The sequence below is a fragment of the Anneissia japonica genome, unplaced genomic scaffold, assembly GCF_011630105.1.
Source record: "Anneissia japonica isolate Jap-2015-1 unplaced genomic scaffold, ASM1163010v1 scaffold522_len1101056_cov227, whole genome shotgun sequence".
Lineage (NCBI taxonomy): Eukaryota > Metazoa > Echinodermata > Crinoidea > Comatulida > Comatulidae > Anneissia > Anneissia japonica.
Window position 1 is genome coordinate 234,036 of NW_022756123.1, and position 22,517 is coordinate 256,552.

The 22,517-nt window shown below is 34.0% G+C and overlaps 2 protein-coding genes across 5 annotated transcripts in view; both read right to left on the reverse strand.

Moving 5' to 3' along the window:
- Positions 1-17,591, reverse strand: part of LOC117124078 (pleckstrin homology-like domain family B member 1) — a 58,721-nt gene extending 41,130 nt beyond the window's left edge. For 2 of the 4 annotated variants that reach the window (XM_033270215.1, XM_033270214.1), the window contains exons 1-2: positions 17,364-17,591; positions 5,154-5,252 (exon numbers count right to left, since the gene is read on the reverse strand). The gene's annotated coding sequence lies outside the window, so the exon portion shown is untranslated. Of the gene's footprint in view, positions 1-5,153; positions 5,253-6,225; positions 6,275-17,363 lie in introns of those variants that run through there. The other 2 variants (XM_033270216.1, XM_033270217.1) reach the window with 2 other exon arrangements.
- A 925-nt stretch (positions 17,592-18,516) lies between these two features.
- LOC117124024 overlaps positions 18,517-22,517 on the reverse strand; it is a 16,124-nt gene continuing 12,123 nt past the window's right edge. The window contains exons 12-15 of the mRNA XM_033270146.1: positions 21,899-22,006; positions 21,514-21,549; positions 20,717-20,743; positions 18,517-20,311 (exon numbers count right to left, since the gene is read on the reverse strand). Coding sequence (XP_033126037.1) covers positions 20,292-20,311; positions 20,717-20,743; positions 21,514-21,549; positions 21,899-22,006 — 191 coding nt within the window. The 3' untranslated portion in view covers positions 18,517-20,291. The remainder of the gene's footprint in view (positions 20,312-20,716; positions 20,744-21,513; positions 21,550-21,898; positions 22,007-22,517) is intronic.

The following is a 22,517-nucleotide window of genomic DNA, read 5'->3' on the forward strand; positions in this document are numbered from 1 at the left end:
AGTGCATCCAATCTCTTTTCAGATGCATTATTTTTGTTTTGAAAGGTTATATTTTACTGCACACATCTTAGCATCAGCACAGAGAGCTTTAAGTAGGATCACCAGAATTCTCTAATTAAGTTGTCTTGCCAATAAAGATAATAGCCTACTATCTATACTCCACAAGGAATACTTTATGCAGTTGTTTGGCTGTAGTTGTAGCCAATGAACTCACCAAGTAACTAAAAGCAAATCTCATTTCCTAACCAAATTTCCAACTCCTTAAATTACAGTACGGTATCTTTTAAAATGTTAGATATGAATTTCTTGCAATCTTTATCTTATCAATTTTAAAGTACAAAATTCATTGAACTTGAAAATGGCAACATGAAGAGTCATTCTTTTTTAGCATTATTGTTCTTCTAAGTTTTATTTCTTATTTACTTTAATTAAAACATTTACCACAATAAGGTATTGCTACTAAATCAGTTATTGTGATTAATAATTAATTACAATCATTATTTTTTTTGTCTTAAATTACCATTACCATTTTTTAAAATTAAATTATGATTTTAAAATATTACTGATTATGTTCCCACAGAATAGGATCATACAATATCTCATACAGTACATGCCAATCATTCTCAGGCTGACTTTAGTCGACAGATGAGATGCTAAGCCACAGCTTCTTATGCGTCTTAACAGCCTATCCACAGTCATTAAAACTAGGCCTACTTGCAAGATAACACCTGAGGCTTCATATTGCAGACCAAAGGTCATTCAAGGTTAGTAAAAACATCAGGGTCACCTGATAAGACCATAATAATATTATGACATCACCTAACCCTTATTACTCAAGGTCTATCTTTAGCCATAGGCCAAAGGATTTTTCTAATTTTCATTTTTCTTATTTTTGATGAAAATTCATCAGCATAGCTGATTGCTTGAGACCCTAATTGCTTTAGCAACAGGAGGCTTTGGTAGAGAGTACTCCCCCAATCTGCTACACCCTTCCCCAGAGTTATACCAAAAATTTGAATTTTGAACCACTGTGGCTCTTTCTTAACATTTTATACTAGCATTCTTATGTCGTAGAGGTGAGAATGGGGGAGTGCCCAAGCAGCAAGTGCACACCCACACATCGAGTGGAAATGCGTTATAGTATGTTGGTTAACTTGTTGATCAACAAATTCGTCCCCCTCCCCCGGCCAACTTAACTTTGGCCAACTGAAAACAACCGTTAAATTTGCTTAGTATTTTGTGTTGGCTCAGGGTCGCACTGTTAACATTCATACTTCCTCCTTTGCATTTAGTTTTTGCGTGAAATAGTATGGTATAAAATGTCAAAATTGACCACTACCATAGCAACCATGGCGACCCAGGTTCGGTATTCTATGTTCAGATGTGAAGACGAGTTGGTCCAGGTCCCGCATTGCAAGACCTGAGTCGGCTCTGTAGTCGGACGAAATTTAGGTCGGCCTTGGGCTGGCTTAAAATATATTTATTGTTTACACAGGTTGTCCTGAGCCAGTGCAACTATTAAGTGATTTGGCTCTAAGCTGGTGATGTTCAGAAATACCCAGTTTTTGCAGATTGTTCTCAGAAATCTCACAGCCTTATTCAAACTGCTATGCTATAGAATAGGGCTTCCTGATTGTGTAAAATAGACAGAACACTTCCGAAAGAATATTACCTGCCCAGAAGCATCCTGGAATGGTAATATTACTTTGGCTGAGAAAAGCTTAAAATCCCATTGGCAAACACCCAGAAGAGTATTAACCCTGTATAAAAGCCTGGATTGTCTTGGGACAATGGCCTCCCTCCAATGAATGCCAATGTTGGCTAGCTACTTCCAAGCAATTAAACCCTACTTTGGTTAACATGTTCCTGTAGGGATCAACAGACAACAGTTAGGCCTACAGATAATTTACAACTAAGAGTTTGGCAGTTGTACAATTATAATTAGTAAAACTATTTCTTACTGTAGGTCAGTTAGACACTAAGACATGGATCTCTTTGAACAATAGATCATGATGGCATATTATTATATTAAAAAATATATATTTAAAAAAGTCAATGAAGATATCCAAACCTGATGCTAAAAAATGTCAGTATTGTAGCTATGCATCTTTACTCTATGATTAACATACAGTACTAATCATTAATCAACATAACACAAACCATTTGCACTATTATAACTCCATTATATGAGTCACATTTCTCCTTTATGTACAAAATAAAATGCACATTTTTATAACAGTGTGTGTAGGCTTGGAATGTGGCATATCTGGAGCACTGTTTAATACTGTAATACTGAGGTGTGTAAATGGTGGAGGCATCAATAATTTCATTATCACCTAGTGTGACTCACGTTGATTAATGGGCTTATTAACTATCAAAACATTACAAATGGATAAGATAACACTTAATTCCTGATGTTAGCATACTGTACATTGACACACCGTGAATGAACTTTATCAGTGAGTCAGTTCATTATTTAATATTATTTTCAGTACAAATAGTTTTCTTCAACCACTTTTCTTTACTTGAAAGAGTACACAATAACAATGAGAGACAGCAGCTTATCTCAGACAGCTAAACTCAGTATTCTCCCGAAGACGTTTTAGCCGTCAAGTTTACCAGTAAAAATAAATGACCAACCGGTAAAAATTGTGTCAGAATAAAAAAAAAAAAACACTTTTATTAGGGCTAGGTAGTCTAGGCTGGTCTTCTTTCAATAAATGAACATCTTTCCAGTCCAGGCAATACCTCACATTGCACACGCTTAGCTGGCTTTATTATATGATTATATTCAATTGGAAGAACACTGTAAACTGGTTAAAGCCACTGATCTCTAGTTCCCTGGTTCAATTCCCATTCCCAATCTCATTGTGTTTCAGCTAGAGGACTGTACAAGTTACGATAGCACATCGTCTTTCATATGAGATGTTTAAGCCGTTGGTCCTGTGTACCATATCTTGGTCTTACTTTGCGTAGGGCTGGTCTCTTTAGGGATGGACTGTGGTGTCTATTCTTAGCTGCAGTTAGCAAGCTGTTAGTAAACAACAATAATTTACAAGGATGTGCTTTAAAATTCACTGACCTAGGCCTAAATAGGCCTACTCGCAAAAATTATACACTTGGACTTTACACGGGGAAATGCTTGTACGCGAAGTTGGGCGCAATGTTTGGGTGGGACAATACCCGAGGTGGGACTTTACCCGGGGGAACTATGGTACACGGTTCCCTCTCAACCCTATTAAACACGCTTCAGATGATCTTCCATAAACATTCTCATTAGCTCCTTGTCCTATTATACTCCATAAACAACCTGGTTTAAGAATCCTAATGAGATGCATACCATACCATTGGGGGTTGTAATTACTAGATTAGTTCACTTTAAATCATCCTGATACTTTGAAGGAATGCTGAAATAATTCCATTAAACTCAAGAGGTTATTTAGGGTCAGGGCAGGTTGTTCATTACCAAGATTCATCAACATGATCATCCTACCTGCATATCAAGAACAATAGCTCATCATGGAAATATTTAATTTAAAGGTACAGTATCTACCTGTACTCAGTGTTCTTCAACTTCAACCTATCTGCATTAACAATTGGCTCAACATGGAAATATTTAAACCCAGTGTTTAAACACTGCACGCTATATTAGCTTCAAAAATTAAAAGTTACGAATATCTTTCAATCCAAATAGCATTCCAAGTTCAAAATTCCAATTATTATTATCAACACAGATGAACTACTGTATATTACTCTATCAGATCATTCACCTCTAAAGGCTAAATGTTTACTGTGTTGATAAAATGTTGATTATCTTTTATCTTAAAGGGTTTGAGTGAAGAGTGTATTTTTCTAAATCCAGGACAATCAGGTAACCATACCCTGCATGTCTGCTATTGTCCATATTACATTGATATAGCTAGTTACTGTTTATTCACAACCTGAAACTTTCCAAATGGCCTGAATAGCTGAAAGACGCGTCTCGCCATGTATATTATTTACAGAAAAATAAATTAAAGCATTTAATGTTGGATCTTTTCCTGGCGCTATGAAAAAATAATCTTTAATTTTTTAACATACCGTACTGTAGTATCATTGCACATTAAACAATTGTTAGTGTTACTATAAGTAATTGACTACAGTATCTAATATTGATACGGATATTCAAAATTGCTTTTCTTTCTTAGAGCACATCCGTATAATGTAAACAAAGTCATTATCACCATGACCTACTGACGTATATCAGTATCATGTTGAACATTATCTAACGTTAAATGGCTTTTAATGTACTTTGCACACACCACAGTATCATTAATGATCAGCTGTCAATGATCTCAATGGGTATAACAATATTGACAACATTCCTTAGAAATAATGTATTTGTTTAAATTCATGATATTATCTACCAAAAATTATACACAAATTAGATGAAAAGCACCGTACTAGCTTCATAATTTGCATAGCAATAATAAACATTACATTGTAGACTCAGTAACAAAATGACAATATTATCAAATAAATATTCCCATTTATGGTAATTTGTATGATTTTACTATACATTAAAACACTATTATCTCAGCTGGATGAAATAATCAATGCATTTAACATGCACAATATTATTCATATAACCAAAAAAAAAAAAAATAAATAAAAAAAAAAAAAAAGGGCAAACAAACAATTTATTTTATTTGGCCTAATATATGCAGGGTAGGCATAAGAGCATGCATGCCATTCTAAATGAGAGCTTGCCAGGAATACCAACCAACTCTCTAGGCAGAGGGCAGCATTGATATTGCTGTGGGGCAAGCACAAAAAACACATTACAAATACACACAAGCAAACAATACAGGTGCTGATACTGTACACACAATTATATCGCAAGTTGTAGTATAAATATTCACCTAATCGTAAGGGGAAAAACTTAAAACATTTATATTAATATAAATATTTGTTTTTTCATTTTCCATTTTATAATAAAATGGTCCTTATCTGTACGTTTTTTAGGAAAATATGAAATAATTGTTTAAAATTAAAAAATATATGAAAATAAAGGTGGTAAGAACAATTGATGGGCTATTTTATCATATCACATAAAAATAGTTCAATACTTATACATTATTTATATTTATATATTTACCAAATTTTTTTATTACCTTTAAAACGGTTGTTTTGGTTTCCTCTATTTCTCAATTTGGAATCCTGTTCTTCAGTCAAAATTATACACCAACTCCATGTATATGAAACCTTAAAAACTGAAATAAAAACCAACAAATTTACTACCATTGGTCAATGCTACAGTTGATGAATCCAGGACAAGTTAATGATTAGCAAAAGATTATGTGATTCTGGGGTCACGATAATTTTATATGGGACCAGCATATCTGAAACAAGGGTTTAACTATTAATGAAAGTAAACCTGTAATATTTTCTACATTAGGAATACCACAATTTTGTTTTACAAGTAAAATTTAATTAAAAAAAAAAAACACCTTTTCAAATTCAATTAAAACTGGATACAGTATACATCATCTAAACAACGATTAAGTTATCAATTTCAGATGACAGTGATTTATATATTTATGTTCACCCTGTCTTTCTTTCATTTTAATTTTCATGTTACAGGTAACTCATTTGCAGTATAACATTATACTGTATAGTGACTGGCTCATTGGTTACAGTATGGTGATACATTCTCTTTAGCTGTCCCTAATCACTAATTTGCACTGTACATGTTTGCCAATGGCTGGATAAATAAATGAAGCGATTAAGGCAGAAAGGTACAAGGCTATGTGTACTTGTATTTGTATGCAAAATAATTTTTGTACTTTGTGTCAAATTAAACATGTATTGTGAAATATGTTGTAAGTCAGCTCAGCAGTAGTAATATACATTATTATTACATTATTATATTATTTATTATGATTTTTTTTATATAAACATATATTTTTACTATTATTTACATTAGGATCCAAACCTTAGAACAACTCTAGTTGTTTGCTCACTGAGTTACGAGGCCTCAACTAATAACAAAAGCTAGGTTCTAGTTAAAGTAATCCAATTGGTTTGAGAATCTTCATTTCACACCTATAATAGCCTACACTCTGGAGCCTAAAGACAAACTTAAGTGATAATGACAATCTATATAAATGCCTACTTAGGAAATAATTAAGTACTGTACAGAGCCTATAACCAGCTCCTCTTCCACAATGATTGTGTAGTTCTTACTTGGTTTACTGCTGTTTGTTGTAGGCCTACTCTATGTACATTGTGGTCTCAATAGTATTCTTGTCACCTGCTTATAGTTTGAAAATGTGGTTGCAACCCCAAGGCATTCTTGACTGTAAGGAGTCTTGGTTTTTGTTTCCCAAGTTGACTCAAATTCCCACAACTACCATCAAAGATTGACTGAATAAAGAGGGAGCCATGCAACATTCTGGTGACCTTGGGAATCTCGCTTTTGAGACTCTCAGTCAGTGACAATGTCAAATGAATAAATCAAAATTATAATAGCAATATAGTTTTTGTGTAAACAATTTTTAAAAATAGTTTTTACAGTAGGATGTCCATACTTTTCTCTTTTTTGAAAACATTCAATTGTAAAGCAAACAAAATAACAGGCCTACTTTACAGTTAGTTTTTATAATATTTATATTTTGTGATCTGCGATTATTATACTAACAATATTAAGGGGAACATGGCAATGAATGGTAAATTTTTAAAAAGTGTGTAAAAGTAAAAGGTGCTATTGAACTACAAGTCCCATTTTCAGTACCACTCTGGGTACAGTAACTTCCAATATTGAAGTTTACCCTGAACAATTGTGTAATTATGTTGACAGAATTAGACACAAATGAAAAATATGATTCTAAAATTATAACAATGTTCAATCAAATCAATCAATCAATCAATCAATCAATAATAGACAACATTTTAAATGTACTGCAGATACTAATTATTGTGAAATATAACAAATATTAAATTTAAGTGGTGACCAGTCAATTAGATAACAAGGCCTAGCATAGACATTGATTTTTTTTTTCTCTTAACAAACAAGTCTGGACTGCAGAAGACTACAAATTGTGCTAATAGTAACAAAGCTTTTAGAGTCTCCTCAGGGAACCATCAACTGTAGTCAAGGTTACAGATATTCAAATCTGGAGCAACATTAAGCATTAGCATCTCATTTGCATCATTTCCAAATAATCTCATAAAAACCTGAACATGAGCAATTCCACCATGGTGGGCTTAACAATACAACTTAAAAATCTTTACAAATTTAGGGGAAAAAAGAGAAAAGTTCAAGGGGCTAAAGTTCAATTAAAGTTTATGGTATTGTAAAGCTGCAGTAAATCTGATTGTTCAGTTTTGTTTTAAATCTTATATTCCTTAATATTGTTTTCTGGAAGGAGAAAGGTGGAGAGAAGGTAGGAACATGCAGAACAGCGGAGGCCACAAATTACTGTGCACCTCTAGTTTTTAAATGTTAACAGGACTAACAACTCAGAATGTCCTAAATTTTGAATTTCAGTAGAACTCCTCTTATTACCCCTCTCACATTAAAGAACTTGCTGTTTTCCCCAAAAAACTGAAGTCAAATGCAAACATCAAAACTGTAAAACAAGCTTTTAAGATGGAGTGAACAGGGGCATGATTAAAGTAAAGTTAACGCTTTCTGTTTTGGGAAAAATCAATTTAATATAAACTCTTAATTCTGAGATTTGAAGGTCATAATCTTGAAACAATTGTAAGTTAAAATAATAGAATACCAAAACAATGTATCATCTAATTTATGAAAGGAATCTCCATACTTTAACCAAGGAGAACATATCCGAGCGGCTAATGTTAGTTTATCTTTGTACAATACATTAACTCTCTGTCTAGTTGGCATGCATTCTAATTCTTTGTTTTCAGTCATGCATACTTCACTTTCAAATATATATTAATCTTAGTAGAATTGTTGACAAAAGAAATGAGTATAAATTACAGCATCACACATCAACCTGGTCTACCACTCCAGGCAACCAGCAGCAAGTGCAATGTGAGTACCAGTAATCTATATAATAATTACACAAGGGAGCCAGGCATAAATTAATTATACTTCTAATTAAATATACTCTAAATTAATTATTTTTCATTACATTACAGTTTGCCATAGCACATCAAATTTACCAATAGGATTAGGACAACATATGACCAACCTACTTTCACAATCTCACTCTGAAGCACAAAAACATGTTACCAAAGAGTGTAGAACTGAAAGAGATGTTACTCGTGGTTTCGTTGGAACGTAATCCTATTTCAAAAAGTACTGCCATGAAGGGACGTGCCCTTGAAAGACGAGTTTCGAACAAACTCTATTCGATTTCTAATAGGGCCCCATATCTCATGCCAGTGCTATTTTTTAACATTCCATTGCGTACATACAAAATCAGGGCAGTTGGACCTCTTGTTCTAAACACTAACATATACTAAAATCCCAAACCATGCAACTTAAAATTGTTCCAGGGTGCACAGGGGAAAAAAAAATAAAATAAAAAAAAAGATTTTATTGAATAACTTACATACAGAAAATGTCTTTCTATTTATTTATTTATTTATGATTTACATTCATCTTGGAAACAATAAAAATATCACAGAAAAAATGACATTCAAAACATTTTGTCACGATTAAATAAAGATATTTAACAAAAGTACAAAACAATAACCATGTTCCAATCTTCACTTTCACCACTTACCAGCTACAGGTATTGTGGAAGATTTTTTTTAAAATAAATTAAAATAAATAAAGAAAACAAAATAATTTTATTTAGAACATGATACACTGATTTGATCAAAGACCTATTTGCAGTTGGAATTTGATCCAAAGAACAGTATGATATCAAGTACAAGATAGACAATGAAATGTTGGCATGACCATGTGACATGCTATGAATGGAATTCCATCGACATAAAACAGACGGAATGAATGTGAATTATGATAGAAACTTGGGGGGGGGAGGGGGTGGAGCAGTGCATTACATTATGATACATTAAAAACTAGGGAAAAGAGAAGCAATGCTTTATGGTACTCAATGAACAGAGGGGAGGGACTCAAGAAACAGGGTAGAGGGGACATCATGTAGGGAATACTAGACTACTGTATCATCATTGAAGAGTATTTAAATAAATTTGGAATATCTCTATTGAGTTTAAATAGTAATACTACATACAGTACTGTAAGGTAAGAAGATAACCTGCAGCTTGCAGATTTGCCTGTACTGTGCACAGACGTGGACTAATTCATTTAACAACTTTCTTCTCCCATTAAATGGTCACATGTTCAAGCAGCTGCCAAGAGGCACACTTTTGTCCGTCCACGACATGGGCTGAATGAACCAGAAGAGTAGGGGTAACTCCTACTCTTCTCAAAGGATAAACTAATGGGTTCTTTAAAGTGCACACAAGCTAATTATGTACACTTGGTCTATGGTTTAGAGTTCTTATCTGAGAAGACTTGTTCTATAACCAGAAGCTTGCTCTTCGAACAAGCTCAAATATTATGGCTGTAGGTTGTGGCGCCCCATGCCTCAAATGCTCGGCAATTCGACTCGTTCGGCCATTTAACATACATTACAACTCTATAGTATGTTGATAACCAGCCATTACTGTAGTCAATATTAAATGAAGAATGTTAAGTAGCACTTTTAGACTAACAAGTCTTTATGAGGTGTTGTAATGTACAGTGTTGAAAGAATGAGGCTTCCACCAGGTACAATGTAGTGGACACAAATAAAATGCCTGATTTCAACACAACCTGATAAAACATTCAAAAATTACCTACAAAAAGCACCTACTGTACACTATACAGTACTTTTGGATTGGAAATTTATGTTTATGTGGCCGAAAACCTTAACTGTCGTCCGACTACAGGGGGTTCAGACTTGTCCAGCAGGAGAAATTTCCCCACCTGACTAGAGACGGTACCACCACTGTGACAAGGTGGCAGGACAGCACAGTAATTGCCTGACCTATGATCTTAAAACTTGCAGATTCTAACAGAAGCAACTGAGTCAATGGTCAGTTTAAAAGCTACAGTAATTGAAGATAAATGTTTGCAATAATATACTGTACACCAGGTAAATCACCCAGTATAGAAAATTCAGTATTATAGTAATTTTCCAACATTACCTGTATCTGGACATTAAAACTAAATCTTAACATTACTTTCAGCTGTGACATGGTAGATAATGTGCTCACCTTCTAAATCCCAAGATTCTAGGTTCCAATCATATAATACCCATATATTTCTCATAACCAATCTCAACTTCACTTCCTAAACCTTGTAAACTTGAGGGAACATTTAAGCATCCTAAAACAATGAGTTCCACTCAATGCATGCACTCAGTAAATACCATGCAAAAATAATTAACATGTTAACACTGGTTTTTACTTTTCTAAAAACAACACCAGGGACATCAGTGAGGTGCAATCCGACAGTCACGTTTATGGGTGCCAAACATGCTTCAAGTGTGATAACTATTGTTTCTAGGCGCAGTTGTAGAAGAGAATATGAAACGATGAAGAAAATTAACAGTAATTTTTACATGCTAGAACTGCAGCCTTGTTGCGAGGCAATAATTTAGTCACTTCACTACACAGCTGCCCTTCAGCTGTGCACTGATTCAACGTCACAAAACTTTCTAACCAGGTATAAGCTGCCACCTTGATGGTGAGGTTAAAATTAATTCCATAAAAATTTGCGTTCTCCAAAAAAAAAATTTTCCTCCGAAGCCTGACTTTAAAGTTTACCATCTAAAAATGTACTAAACAAAGCTCACAGACAGACATGAGGACCCCGCTGAACATCTACAATAGTGGGATAGTTTTTACACACTTGTGTTCTACATAGAATCTTCGATTCCAGTGGGTGCCCAGCTTAAGAAACAGAGCTTACTTCAGACAGACATTTGAAAAAAACTTGATACAAAGTAATGTGTTTACAACCTGTACTGAAACATTTAAACAAAAACCCATCAATCACTTCACTCAGGAATGGGTTTATGAGGATTTTTGATAAGAAATTATAACTGGTGCCAAATAGCTAGACATAAAACAATCATGGCAGCAAAATCATGTTTCATTTTAATATCACCGAAAAATGTTAAAAAACTGGATTTATTGTAATGCGAGTTTGCAGGTATCGACAAAAATGCGAGATAAAAACTGGTGATAAAATCTCAAGATCGGATTCAGAGAAACAAACAAGGCATTCAAATTGCCCAAGGTGTGTCTTGGACCAATTCCAGCTGTATGATAGGAAATATCAAAATAGCAGCAATCAAATAGAAATATTTACTGTGGACCTTAGTTAAGAAATATATTATAATTATCATGTTCATCATTATTTTAAATAATTGTAAATCACCAAGCAATCAACCAACCGACAATTTCTTTTATTCTATGTATATTATATTTTATTTTAGTCTTTATCTTGTTGAAGTTCTGCAACTGTCTGTGGTCTAGTTGTGTGTCTGTGTTTGCCACCTTGAAACCATCATGTTGTTAGTTATATTTCTTCGGATGTAAAGTATTTTGTTTAATCTTAACATCCATTATTTATTCTTTCTCATTTTTAAAGACTTAAAAATAAATGATGTTAACTTCTTATATTTAGTAATCTCCCAATAATAATCCAATGTTTTGTAAAGTATTTCTAGTACTTTGTTTGATATAAAGTAAAATACAAAGGTCCTGGTCACCCACGGGTCCCTGTGTGTTCTGATGAGCAACAACACCCTGGGGTACAATACAGTATGTCCAGGTGGGGGTAATGGTCTGTATACAAAGCGGCAACCATTTACTCTTTCCCTAAGTGGACAAATATTTTTAATGTGCATAGAAGTCTAAAATAATGTACACAAATCATCAACACAGCATGGGGAAGGGGGAAGGGAGAGGGTGAGAGCTATAGGCCCACAGTAGGCCTACTGTATTAACTTTAGTGTTTCATCCCTCTAGCTGAAGTAGGCCTACTCTACAAGGACAAAAGCAATGGCACTGAACTAGGTCAAAATATTTTGTGGGTGGATCATGTTGACAAGTCCATCTTAAAGGGGAAGTTGCAAAAATGTTTACAAATTTTAAAGGTACAAACTGGCTTTTCTTATTGATCAATTGTTTGATTTGGTATTCAAAATTAAAAATTACATTGACAAAGGATAAAAATACAATAAAATAACAAATGGAAAAATGCTTCCAATGACCTAACCTGGCGTTAACAGCAGAAAACAGTACGTAAAATAGACGTTTTACTGTACTGTAAAATCTAGGGGTATGACAATTCATAGGAGTACCAAAACAGTAATACTGTACACATGGAACATCTACTGATTACTATTTCAGACATGCCAACCCTACAAGGCCAACAAGAGGAGTCTGAAAAACTGGTTCACGTCTGCGTATTTCGAACATCAAATACATTGCAGTTAGCGCTCTAGTATTCTTATTATATCTCTATGGTTTTACTAGATTGTTGTTACGAAATCAGTAGACCATGAAACACCAAATCAATTTGGCCAATGAAATTTCTTTTTTCGAAATCAGTAGACCGTGGATCACGAATAAATTTTTCGTATACAGTTCAGAGTGCAACTTTGACAGTGACTTGGTCAATGAAATTGGTTTTTTCAAAATCAATAGACCGTAGAGCGCGAATTACTATTTCATACAGTTCAGAGCGCTGTTTTCAGGACGAAATTAAATGGCCTTGTTCTTATCTAAATCACAGGATTATCATTTCTATTCAGAAATGCGCAATTTAATTCAGCTGGCCAAAATGTGTAAAAAGCGGAGATTTTCGACCCAAAATCGGATTTTAGTAAGGCAGTAGAAAATTCCTGAGTTTCATATCTGCAACTCTGGGACAAGCCTTGTCCCAGCTCTAGTCTACAGGCTATAGTATAGAGCTGGGAAAAAATATTCAAAATTTGTCCAACTTGTTTAGCATTCAAGCTTAGAAACACTGAAAGCATTTATGAGAGCAAATATGATCTTTACATTACTGTTCCCTTGACAGAAATCCTGATATTTAAAGTGTGGTTGGCAATATTGCAGATCAATCTCAATAGGCTTGAAATATGATCCATATTTTGGAGCACATTTTTCAGTATGATGTAATCAGTGCGATCACATGACACTTGTTTACATGTTTTCAATCAATTAAATCACTAATCTACATATTTGTTGAAATCTACGGAAGGTGTGAAATGGAATGGCATTGTAAATTGTAGTTTTGTTTTTTTTTACTAGATTACCTAATTAATCTATCTAGCTGGATGTTAACTAGGCTATTAAGATAATCTACATTCAATTCCAATGAAGAAAAGATTTAACAAAAATTAGGTTTACATTGTTTTTACTCAATAATGTATAAAAAATCTTTAAATTTACCAGTCAATTTTAGGATGTTAATATAGGAACATTAGGCCCAATAAAACCAGAGCCTTGCAGGCGTCAACGTTCCTATGCATGATACATGACTTAAAAAGTATATAGGCCCTATATATATATATATATACATGTATATATATACGTACATATATATACACATATATACACACGTATACACGTATACGTATACACACACACACATATATATATATGTATATACGCGAGCGTGTACATATATACGCGTGTACAGTACCGGACAGTTTTATTGCAAAAATTCAACGCATTCAACCCGTTGCGTTTTCGTTGACAACGCGTTGGCGTTTTCGTTGGCGTTGTCGTTGAAACTGTTGACATCGTTGAGAGCTCAGAAATAGTTTATTCTGAATTCAACGCAAAGCGTTGAATCGCATGGAGTTAGTGAAAAATGGAGATCTAAATGAAAAAACGATGTATTTCAGCAAGTATTAAAACCTTTTTGTTTTATTTTAGGCCTTCTTCAAAATACTTATGCCACAGCAGTTGATTTTTTTTGCCGTAAAACCAAAATAGTTTCATGCATGCCGACTTGCCGATCAGTTAGCGTGAGCCCTGACTGAACTCTGCAGAAACTTCACATCGAACTTCGCATCGCGATGTAAAACAAAATGTCGGAAAACTTTTCTTTGACGCATGCACATTTGCATAAATGTCTACACACACACACTACACACAACAAAAAACAAAAGAAATGACTAAGAGTGATTACAATAGTTCCTATTGCATTACATGCATAGGAACTAAAAAGTATTAGTTTATCACCCTCGCGCGCATGCCTTCTATGGTACTGGAAAAACAATTTTTTTTAAAATGTTTTTTAAAATTTTATTTATTTATTTTTTTCATTTATTTTATTAAATAGTTAGTAGATATTGTTTGCATTAAAATCATGTTTTACTTTGAATATCAATGCACCAGCAAACAACCCAAGGGTAATATTTGGCTTCAGCAAAATAAAAAAAAAGCCTCCCTCCCTCATCACTTTTCCTGCCCAGATAGGGTGATAAACTAATAATATTTTTTATAGGGCCTTATACAGAACAGTGTTCTTGTTATTGACGTTAGTTCAAAATCCTTAGTGTTAAAAAGTGACAGTTTAAAATATTTAATTTTATTTATTATAGCTCAACGTAAAATACAGTGTCTTCAATGCGATCTCGATTCATTTTTTAATTCTATAAAAACGACACTGACCACCTACAGTGATGTAACTCAGTTGGTTCCCCATTGCACATAAACCAGAATGATTGAAACTGCTCTCAAAAAGTGTTCCAACTCTCATTTTCTCAACAGGAACTATCTCCATGGTAATCACCATGGTAACATTTAACAGCTGCCATACTAATGGAATGTAATAAATCAAGGTCAAATTCCATCAAAGGTCAAATATTATATTGAAAATTACTGTAGCTGGTATAGCAGTAAGCAAACAACGTAAATACAGGATTAAATCATTACCAAGCAAATTTATCTTTTGCAAATTAACTGTGGCATCCACACGTTTAATGTCATAATTTTCAAGTAACTCGTCACTCACATCACGAACTAACACAACCAAAGTAGATTGTGTTAGTTCGTGAAATCACAGTAGCGCGTCAAAACGAGCGCATATTTGTTGTCAAACAATTTTGTATTCTTTACCACACAAAAAGTCCTTAACAACAACAGCGCGTATTTTTACGGTCTATCTTGATTTCACGAACTAACACAATCTAATTTGATTGTGTTAGTTCGTGATGTGAGCGACAAACTGGTTAAAGACATGAGCACATAAATCAACCAAAGCAATCAAACAGGACACTGTAACACAGCGGTGACAATTGACTTACTGTAGGCATAATAGAATGAATAAAGACTGACTGATTGGAGATAGACTTTACTGATTTGTTTTTATTGAAATTACCTTTATTCAACTTGTTCGCCAAGACCACAGACCCAAAATCATTAAAGAAATTCCATGCAAAATACAAAAAAAATCATAAAAATAAATTTTGAAATTAACTTGCTCATTTTGAAGTAATTATCAACTTGAACATAGACATTAGTGTATTAAAAAAATTTTACCCTTAATTTTAAAGCAAAAATTGACAAAAACTTATTATTTTTATAATATCATTATCCAGTATAAAAAAAAATCAGGGTACACATTTTTTAAATTGAATAATTGACTTACTGTAGGCATAATGGAATGAAAAAAGACTGACTTATTGGAGATAGACTTTACTGATTTGTTTTTATTGAACTTACATTTATTCAATTTGTTCGCCAAGACCACAGACCCAAAATCATTAATGAGCAAGTAAATCTGAAAATTTATTTTTCATTATTTTTTTGCCATTTTTTAGGGGAAATTTTTTGTTTTGTTTTTGGGTTTTTTTTTTTTTTTTTTCACTAAACCTGCAGTCCAATAGACCCAATCTATATTTGTAGTAAACCTAGCCCTGTAGTTAAAGCCAGGCTCTAGAGAAAAAAAAAATTGCTGTTGTTTTGCTAGTCTTAGGATATTTCTCGGTTTATATTTTTCTGCTTCCAAGACTTTGCATTTCACGCGCATAGAGACTATTGTAATATGCGCTTAATAAATATACAGTCATTACCATTACCATTGTACAACTAATTTCTCTAAGACACAAAAAGCATATTTGACAAAAAACTCGGAAACATTTTATAAAGATTTTTGAATATTTAAAAAATTGGGGGGAAAAGGTGGAAAAATGGGTGGTTACACTCCTTTTTCCCCCAGGTTTTTAAATATTTAGACATCTGTATCTGTAAATTCTGACTGACTCGGACTTTCAAGTGGCACTGTGCTACTTAAATTTATTTAAATTTTCTTCATGTTTACTACTGTCCTTAGGTTTGAACTTTACCAGGCATGAGCAATTTAACATCTGTAGACCTTATGATGAAGATGGAGTTCCTGGGAGGGCTGATGCTCAGGGCCTTTTACTCCAAATTCCTGTCACAGGTTACTGGTTTTATGGTTTATTGAAATTGAGGGGTCAAAGGATGTCACAAGGAAAAGGTCAATACACTTCTTGGATGCAAGCTGGTCCTGATTGCTCAGATGCTTTCTTATTTTTTCCACTATTTGTAAGTTTTGTTTTCATTCAACAGGCCTACATTTTTACACTCTGAATAAATATATTAATTAAAAATACAATGTGGTATTCACCAGGGGGTCCAAGATGGAAGAAGTCATTTATAGGAGATCGTGGCAGGTCCAGAAATTCGGAATTGGGGTGGGGGGCAGGGAGGCACTTCACAGATTCAAGGGTATAGGCCTACCACCTCAGCCCCACCGTGGTTGGGGTTGAGTATGATCATAGAGGGAAAAAAATGTCTCTATGGCTGCTGCAATCTAGGCTAGACCTAGTCTAGCCCCTAATCTGAATTTACTATATTTATTAGTAAGTACTAGCCTAAACCTAGGCCTAGGCATAGGTCTATTATTTTTGTGCAAACAAAATACAACCAATAAATGTGATGAAAGTAAAGCAAAATATTCATACACCTAGGCCTAGGCCTCTCTCAGGCCCAGAAACACACATACCACATGCCTGGTCTGGCCCCTTTTTTTAAGCAAAAATGGCAATTGCTGAGAAAAACACACCTGATTGAAACAGCATGAAAGTAGACTAGGCCCTAGGCCTAGAATCCCTAGGTAGGATTCTACACATAACTCTAATAAACTAGCTAGGCCTATGCCTAGACGAACAATGTTGCAACTGACTTGGTAGAGTGACAGTTTTGCTACCCCTGCTTGCAGAAATGAGGCATTTTTGGAGGCAGATGTCATCTGAGATGATGATGGTGAACGTTTGGTAGTAAAGATTCCTTGAAAATTCACTATCAAATTACAATACAAATCACTCCAATCCAACCAATACTAAACTCACCTGAATGCAATGTACCGAAATATAACTTTAACAATTAACATCCACAGGTAGATACCAGGAATGTAATGGATCAATTTCTGATGAAGTTAGCGAACATTCCTGACGTTAAGTTATTGTAAGCCAGTCCTCATTAAAATGTGCGCGGTCAATCTCTGCAGCCTTCTACCATTTCCGTTCTAAAAAAGTGGTATCAAAACAACAGCAAACTTCTCAACTCTGATCACAAACGAGCGCCGTATAGGTGGTAAACTATAGAGGGAGACATTCAACTTTTTAAACCAGTGATGAAGAAGGACTGAGGGAAATTAAATTTAAGATTTTGTTTGTCAGAGTGCTGTTATGCAGGAGCGCCGGCAAGAAGGGGAAGAGGATGGGAAAGGTGGGGACGGGATCGGTGTCAATAAAGGCGACATTAATTTTGGAAGACTTAAAATTAAAAGGTCGTAAATGGTGAAGAAAATTTACATATTAACTGCCTTATGATTTTGATTTTTTGATTTTATATTAATGAAAGATATGCTCCTGAAAGGTTTTGCAAACAATATTTTTGGGAAATATTGCATATAAGCAATCAATTGTTTTTGCGTGGTTTCAATACAGATTTCACAAGAATTTACTCGAGCAGTGTCAGAGAGGCACTCTTGGACTCAAAATTTGAGTAGAATTTGATTTTTTTTTTTTTTTTTTTCTCAATTTCTTTTTTTAATTTTGAAAAATTTAGGGGCCCCTTGAATCCGCCACTGAAAGACCCTATGTAGTATAATAATAATAATAATGTTATATTTATATAGCGCATATTGCGCATTGCCCCTACGCGCTATGCTATGTAGTTGATTTGTCTAACTTGTCTTCTCGGCATAAACCTAAAGAGCATGGACTAAGAAGTGACTACGCCAGGTTGCCCGGCAAGTTGGCCCACTGCACATATACAAATCCTGACCATTTCGTTGGAGAGAAAGAGACTATGCAAACTTACAGTGCGGTGTGCTATTATAACGATTTTTAACTTCTTTTGAGTTCGTCGGCCTCCTAAATCCAAGTAGAGCTTCAGCTCCGTAAAGTAACGTTTTGAGGATACACGACATACGATTTGTTTTAAAATATTTTTGTGCTGGTGAAAACAGGAACAAAATTGAAACTAACCAATGTATTCATTTTATCTTATTTATTCCTTCACCAATATTTTGTGAGGGTGATCCATCAGCCGAAGCTGATCATGTGGACCCTCAACTACATACAAGCAAATTAATACAATATAAAACCACAATATTTAAAACAATAACTACGTTTATATAAAAATTATATTTATTATTATTTAATCTGATATATTAAAATACTGTAATATAAATTGATATAGTGATAAGCAATTGTTAATACTACAAATAATACACTGTAAAAAAAAATAAAAGCTCTAAATGAATGGAGAAAGAAGTGGAAGGAAGAAATGTAGAAATAGTTAGATCAGTGAAAAAGATTACGTTACCTTGAATTTCGTTAAATGAGTGAGATATAGCACTTGGACATTCATTGGAAATGAGCAGGCTTAACAAATTGGGTCATTAAAGCTGAATGAGACTTAATAAGTTCTAAGCTCTCTTTTGGGTTTTCAGGAGCGGCAGAAATCTATATACATCCCCAGCTAACAATATTCCCGTTATAAAAACGTTTTCGGTATTTTTTAGAACCATAAATACGTATACGACGTAATTTCACAATCGTTTGAACGGTCCTGCAAAGTTGTGTGTGAGTAGGCCTACACGTTATTTTGTGACATAATACGTATAATCCAATGAACTTTCCAGACGTCAATATGCATAGATTTACTTTTTAGATCATTGAGACTTAGTTAATCTGTTAGATTTTAGCCAGATAGAGAGAAATTAGACAGCAGAATAAATATGCTATCCCACTTATATAGGCCTACATGTCATCTGTGTTAAGAAGTACAAAGTAAATCAATAGCATTGATTTAGATACAGGTGAGAAAGGATAGATCCTAGAGGAACCTGGTAAAACAGAATAAGAGGAAGACAGTGTTCGAGCAAAGATGACTGGTTGGCAACGACCGCAGTGAGTAAGACTAATTTCATGAGGATATTGTAGTTGAGGGTGTCAAATGGATAAATTTTTTTTAGATAAATAAACTAAGTATATACTTATTTGAATTAGGCCTTTTTTGTTCTTTCTTTCTTTCTTTCTTTTTCTTTATTCAATTTATTGCAACACACAAACAGATGAAAAAGGGAAGCAAAGGGACAGGTTCCATAGACTCAAGGTCCAAACAAAGGGAAAACGTCCAGGACATAAAACATACAATATTAATTTGTTGAAATAAAATAGAAAAATTTGGAAAGGAGACATATAAAAATGGAAATAAAAACAGTCAAGGGTTTCGCAGTGCAGACCTTCCAGCAAACACCAGAAAAATTATAGATTGTTTGTTTTTACTTTAATGTTAAGTATTTTGAAGCCAGTTAATCACGTGTGTTTGTCAGTTCAGTAAGAGTAGAATTATATTATTATATCTGATTTAAAAATTACTGAATTCAGTTATTCAGATGCATGATGCTACATAAGTCAACCTTGGATACGGGCATGCGCAGTTCAAACTACGAATTGACTTATTTAATTACAGTACATACCGTAAATCTTTGCGTTGCATAGGCCTACATACAGTTTTATTTTTCAAGGTAAATCGTGTTACAGTACTTACAATAATTATTTAAAGTTTAGTATACCGCGGTACTATGAAGAAATAGCTTAATTATGTAACGTCAACACCTTCAAAATGCATTGGTATTGACAAATCAACTGCTACTGTATGTAATATATGTAATATATATTTAATTTAATCTTAAATTCACGAAAAGCCAGTGGAATGATGATATAAGTTGATTTATGAACTTCTCCAAGTATTCGTTCAAGATGTTAGTCATCCAATGTTTTATCTAATATAAGAAATATCGATATATGGTTTAATCAGTAAATATAAGTATTTCCTTAAAGCAATTCAGTTTAAATGTATAAAAACAGTTATTTAGACACGTTTTTTTTTTTAATCTGCAAACACTTAAATAAACGCAACACAAACAAATGTTGCCTGAGTGGTCTGCGTTTTTTCTGAAAACATAATCTTGAAGGAAGCCTTCATTGTTCTACTAATCATATATGTCTGCTGTCATCTGTAAAATATACATTTACTACTGCTTCTACTACTACTAACTACAAACTACATTTCTTTTTATCGTTAGGCCTATTTTGTTATTCTTATGGTGACAGGTTTAATCAGTAGCAGCTGATAATAAACGTATTCATATTGAGTGCTATTCAAAATAAGTTACTCTCAAACTTACCACAAACAAATTTAGGATCTGGTTCAACTGAAATGAAAATTAGTGAAGATGGTTATTATCTTGACCTCAGTATATCTGCACTTCACTCTACCGCCCTCACATTATTATAAAGTGCTTGTAGAAAACATGAGGCCGTTTTTAGATAATACAATATCTTTATGTTTTGTAAACATATAAACAAGTGATACTACCTTGGTGCGGCTACAGCTGCTGGCACTACTAGTACTACAGGTAGGCCTACTACTATTACTACTACTACTACCAATGCTGTAGCTAACTACTGGGACAGTCCCACACATTTTTCTAATGGGTCCACAAAAATGGGTACACATTTTGAAAAATTGGTCCAAATTATGCAATTTTCATAAAATGGGTCCACTTTTTGAAAAATGGGTCCAGATTTTCATATTTAGCCTGAAGTGGGTAAATTTTTTTTTTAAATTGGTCCAAATTTTTTATATTTTTGAAAAATATTTGTTCATATAAAATGGATCGAAGAAAATAAATCCATTATATTAATTTATTCGTGAACAGTGGCGGCGCCAGCGGGGGGGGGGGGGGCAAAGGACTTAAGCCCCACCGGACAGGTCAAGCCCCACCGCCGGACAGAGCTCGTCGGGCAGTCAGACCATAAACATATAAAAATATGTTGCTGCTAATACTACTACTAATATTAATATCACAAGTACATTTCCTTTCATTTTGCAAACATAGGTCTATTTTGTTATTCGTATGGTGACAGCCGATAATAAACGTACGCTGTATGCTATTCAGAAACCATTTAGTCTCAAACTTACCACAAACAAGATCAGGATCTGGTCTAAAACGCTTAGCTGAAATTAAAATCAATGAGGATTGTTATCGCCTCGACTACATCATTATAATTACCCTTTACTACCGCCCTCACATTATTATGGTATTAATGTATAACATTAGTCTGATTTTTGAGCTATAATTATAATAACACCTGGTTGCATTGGGAGAGCGGTGGTTGTGTTGGGGAGGGGTGCAAAAGACAAGGGCTTTGACGACGAAGGTGCCTACCCCATGTTGGCAAAACCTCAGCATTTTGTCGGGACGACAAATCTCAAAATATACTAAAGAATTTATGCCTTATTATGATTACTATAGATGTCATATACCACGTAGAAAATCTAATATATTCATGCTAGGCTTACGTACCACATGAGCCACAAAATTTGGGACAAAGCTTGATAGTTGGCTGATAGTACCTGCACTGCGGACAGTACCAACCACGCCCACAATACTTAGATCTGTCCTGACATGAATCTAAGAAATCAAATCAAAGTTTATTTTCTTTCTGAACACACACCCACACATGGCATACAATCATGTGTTCAAATTTCAAAATTATGTTTGCTACGTAGCACAGTAAGCACAATATATTAACAAGTGGATAAAAAAAAAAATGTGCTCAAAAATAATAACCTGCAACTACTCGCTGTCGGGGCCAGTGTCATATCCAATAGAATAGACCACATAGACCTATAGGACATAAGTACATATTTAACCTCGAGGCAATTGAGATTAGAATAAACAGCCTAAACAAGTAAACAGGAAGGCCAAAACTAAACTTTAGAGGCAAGCCTCAATAAATAAGCCAAATGATTTATCTGATGATGATATGATGATATATATGTATATATATATAAATCATCAAAGAAAGGTAAACACAGTGTTCGAATAAAGGACATAATACATACATACATATATATATATATATATATATATATATACATATATACATACATACATACATATATATATATACATACATACA